At 54.9% G+C, this 3,297-nt stretch overlaps 1 protein-coding gene across 1 annotated transcript; it reads right to left on the bottom strand.

Annotated features, from left to right (window-relative positions):
* CHAC1 (ChaC glutathione specific gamma-glutamylcyclotransferase 1) lies at nt 1-2,385 on the bottom strand. Its single transcript, XM_065636980.1, has 3 exons — nt 2,118-2,385; nt 2,001-2,036; nt 1-1,816 (listed from the first exon to the last, which is right to left on the bottom strand). The coding sequence occupies exons 1-3, from the start codon at nt 2,364-2,366 to the stop codon at nt 1,385-1,387; spliced, it is 717 nt and encodes a 238-aa protein (XP_065493052.1). The 5' UTR covers nt 2,367-2,385; the 3' UTR covers nt 1-1,384.
* Nucleotides 2,386-3,297: the final 912 nt, after the last annotated feature.

A 3,297-nucleotide genomic window follows, 5' to 3' on the forward strand; every position in this document is an offset into this window, starting at 1 on the left:
TAACTTTGTCGGTTTGTTTTATTACTGGGCACAACACAGTACCACTTCATATACATACAAGCCACAGTAATACAAACAGTCCCTATCCTTTTTTTTAAATATTAAAAAAGACATGATATTTGGGAGGAGTCAAATGTCCCAGGGGTCAGCCCTTAAGAGCTATTTTGCTGCGGTTGTAGTAGCAGCAGTTTTCTTACTAAATACTATGGGTTTTCATGCTGTTGATACGTGAAGCTGAAGAGTCTGAGCTTGCAGCAGTGGCTCTGCCTAATACAATCAAGGCAGGCTTTGCAGTAGCTCAAAGGCTTGCAAATATGCTCAGTCATGGTCCTTTGCAGCCAAATAAAAGTGTAACAGACTCCCAGGTGTGAAACTAGAACCCTCCAACTCTTCTGCAGAAACCCACATCATCCTGAAGCACCAGACGTTTCTCCAGCACAGGGCTAGTTAAGTCCTGCCACATCCAGACAGCTTCCCTGCAGACAGCACAGGCTGCCCATGCATGCAGGGCCATTTCTTATGGAGTCAGTCAAGTCTGTAGCAGCACAAGGTCAGGGAAGCTCAGAGAAAAGCTTCCATCATTAAAGCAGGCTGAGCTCCTCAGAAAACTGACTTAAAACTAGAAGGCACAAACGCAAGGTTGAATATGGGCTACATACCACTGTGGCATGTAAGCAGTTCAGCTACCCCTCCTAAGGGGAAATACAACACATAATAAATACAACATTATAGAAAATAAGTGCATTACTGTGATCCTTCACAACATAAGGAAGTAGGATCTAAAGAGCCTACAGAGACTGGTTCACTTAATATTGCACAGAAGTCCTGAAATCTAGTGTCAGGTTCTACGATTTTATACTTTTTTTTCAGTCATTGTACTGGAGGTGAGACACGGCAGGGGAAAAAAGGTCTTATTTGGCAGACCCTGTGCAAGTCTCCACCACCACGCAAACAGCTTTTTGCCAATCTGAGGTAGAATTACATACATACTGCTTAAACCCGGTCAAGTCCTGCTCAACTAGTTTTCAAATTAAAAAAAAAAAGTGCACAGAATAGATGAACCTCTTTCATCTCTAAAGAAAATGAGTGCTTCAGGTTTGACTCCTGGAAGCAAGTCTTACAGAGCAAAGTTCCAGCGAAGGATCCCCGCTCCCCACCTGGAAAGTGGTGACAGCTATCATGGTACTACAGGTAGTGAGTGTAACAGGAACTCTAATCAAGTCCTATAGCAAGTGCATTTTACTCCATTTCCTCCCTCCCCTACTACTTGCTAATTCTCCCTATATTTGCTCAGTCCAGTATATTTTATCAGAGTTAAGACTGTCCCCCTTGCTTTTTCCCTTATGTCCCTTCTACCAGAACCCTGCAAAAACAGCTTTCTGCTTCAGCCCTTGGACTTCAGAGGGACACTTGCAGTTTCTTCTGGAGACTCCTCTGTGCAGTATAGGCATGGAAGGATGGAAATAAGAGCCTCTTCAATGGAGAAGAGATGTTTATCCTCTGCTTGAGGACAAAAGTAACGCATAAAGTCTGCCAGTCTCAGCAAGTACTCAATGTTATGACCAGCACAACCACTTGAGACAATGATTTGAGCTGCAATGTCTTCTTCAGACGCTGGGCCAAGGTAAGAAGGGTTCTGGGGTGTTGCAATGTAAACAAGAGCCAGGATAGGTTCCTCCGCATCTTTCTCCTGAGGGTGGAACTTCACCAGCTTGGTGTCGTAGCCTCCCAGGACACCTTCTCGCATGTTGAGATACTCGAGCGACGCAGCAATCTGTTCCCCACGGACTTCGTAGGCTACACCCCACGTGCATGCCTAAAAATGAAAGAGCAAGGTGGTTATGGGATGCCGTAGCTGCGGCGGACGAGTCCAGCAGCACTTCAAAGCACACCTGCCCTGCTTTGGGGTGTCCGCACAGCTGGTGACGGGGCAGCGGGGGGCAGCGCAGCGCTGGCTGCTGATGCGGCCCCCGCGCCCGGCCCCCGGCCCCGGTACTCACCCCGCGCTCCTCCAGCAGCGTCACCACCCGGCCGGGCTGTGCGGGAGACAAGGGGACACCCGTTAGAGGCCGAGCCCGGCCAGCCCGCGCCCCCCCAGCGGCCGCCCCCGCCCTTACCATCCTCTCGCTGCCGCGGTGGAACGTGTCTCCCTGCCAGAAGCGCCGGCTGTACCCGCGGATGAAGCCCACCTTGCGCGACGTGAACTCGAAGCCCGGCCTCCACACCAGCGAGCCGTACCCGAAGATCCACACGGGCTGCGACAGCTCCGGCTCCGCGCCGCCCGCCTCCCCCGGGGCCGCGGCGGAGAGGAGCGGGGCGGGCGGCGGCTCGGGGCGCTCCTCGAGGGGCAGCGGGTCTCGCTTCATGGCGGGCTGGGTGCCGGGGCCGCGGGACCGTGGGGCGCTTTAAAGGGCGGCCGGGCCGCCGGCCCCGCCCCCGCCCGGCGCGGGCGGGGCGCGGCTCGCGCCGGGTGATGCAACGAGCGCGGGATGTTTCGCCGCGCGTGGGGCGGCCGTTACCCTGAGCCCGCGCGCGGGCGGGGCGGGGCCGCCCGGCGCGAGGAGCCCCCGGCCCGTTGCCGGGGACAGGGCGGGAGGGCCCGCGGTGGGAGCCGAGGGGTCGGCCGGTTCTGTCAGCGCTCGGGGAAGGCTGCCGGGGGAGCTCCGCGGGATTCCCGCCCGCTGAGCCCAGCGCACCAGCTGCTGTCGGGCCCCTGCGCACGGGAGTCAGCGGCTGCTCGTCCCCGGCCAGGCGGCCCGGCCGGCGCCGCGGTGCTGGAGTGGATGGAGCAGACCGCACCATGCCCGAAGGGAGCGGAACGCGCGGGCAAGCCCTCCTCGGGAGCCTGCCCACACTCCCGGGTTAGGCTTCATCCGAGAACGTGAGCTGCTGCGCTTGAAAACCGAGCAGTTAATATTAAACCGGGTGGAGAGACAGCTCCTGACGTCGACAGGGCTGAGGCGTGAGGCATATAGGCAAAACAGAGCAACGAAATCCACACAAATGCAAGGAAATGGTGCTGCATCCAGCCAGCTGAGTGAATTTTCCCTTGTACTAAACCCAGGCTGGAGTGCGGGCTTGTAATACGTAACATGTTTTAGTACATGGGTCCAAGAGCTGTATGTGTACGAGATGGAAACTCGTCTGTAAATCAGCTTTAAGCAGGTTGTGTCAGCTAAAGAGGTGGGCTCAGATTACAAAGTTGGCCATTTTGGTACCAGGAGAAAGAGGGGAAAGAATGAGAAGCAAAACCATTGAGATATTTTTATAGAAGTATTTCTCATTATTGTTCTTGTC

This window comes from Caloenas nicobarica, chromosome 5 (genome assembly GCF_036013445.1).
Source record: "Caloenas nicobarica isolate bCalNic1 chromosome 5, bCalNic1.hap1, whole genome shotgun sequence".
Taxonomy (NCBI): Eukaryota; Metazoa; Chordata; class Aves; order Columbiformes; family Columbidae; genus Caloenas; species Caloenas nicobarica.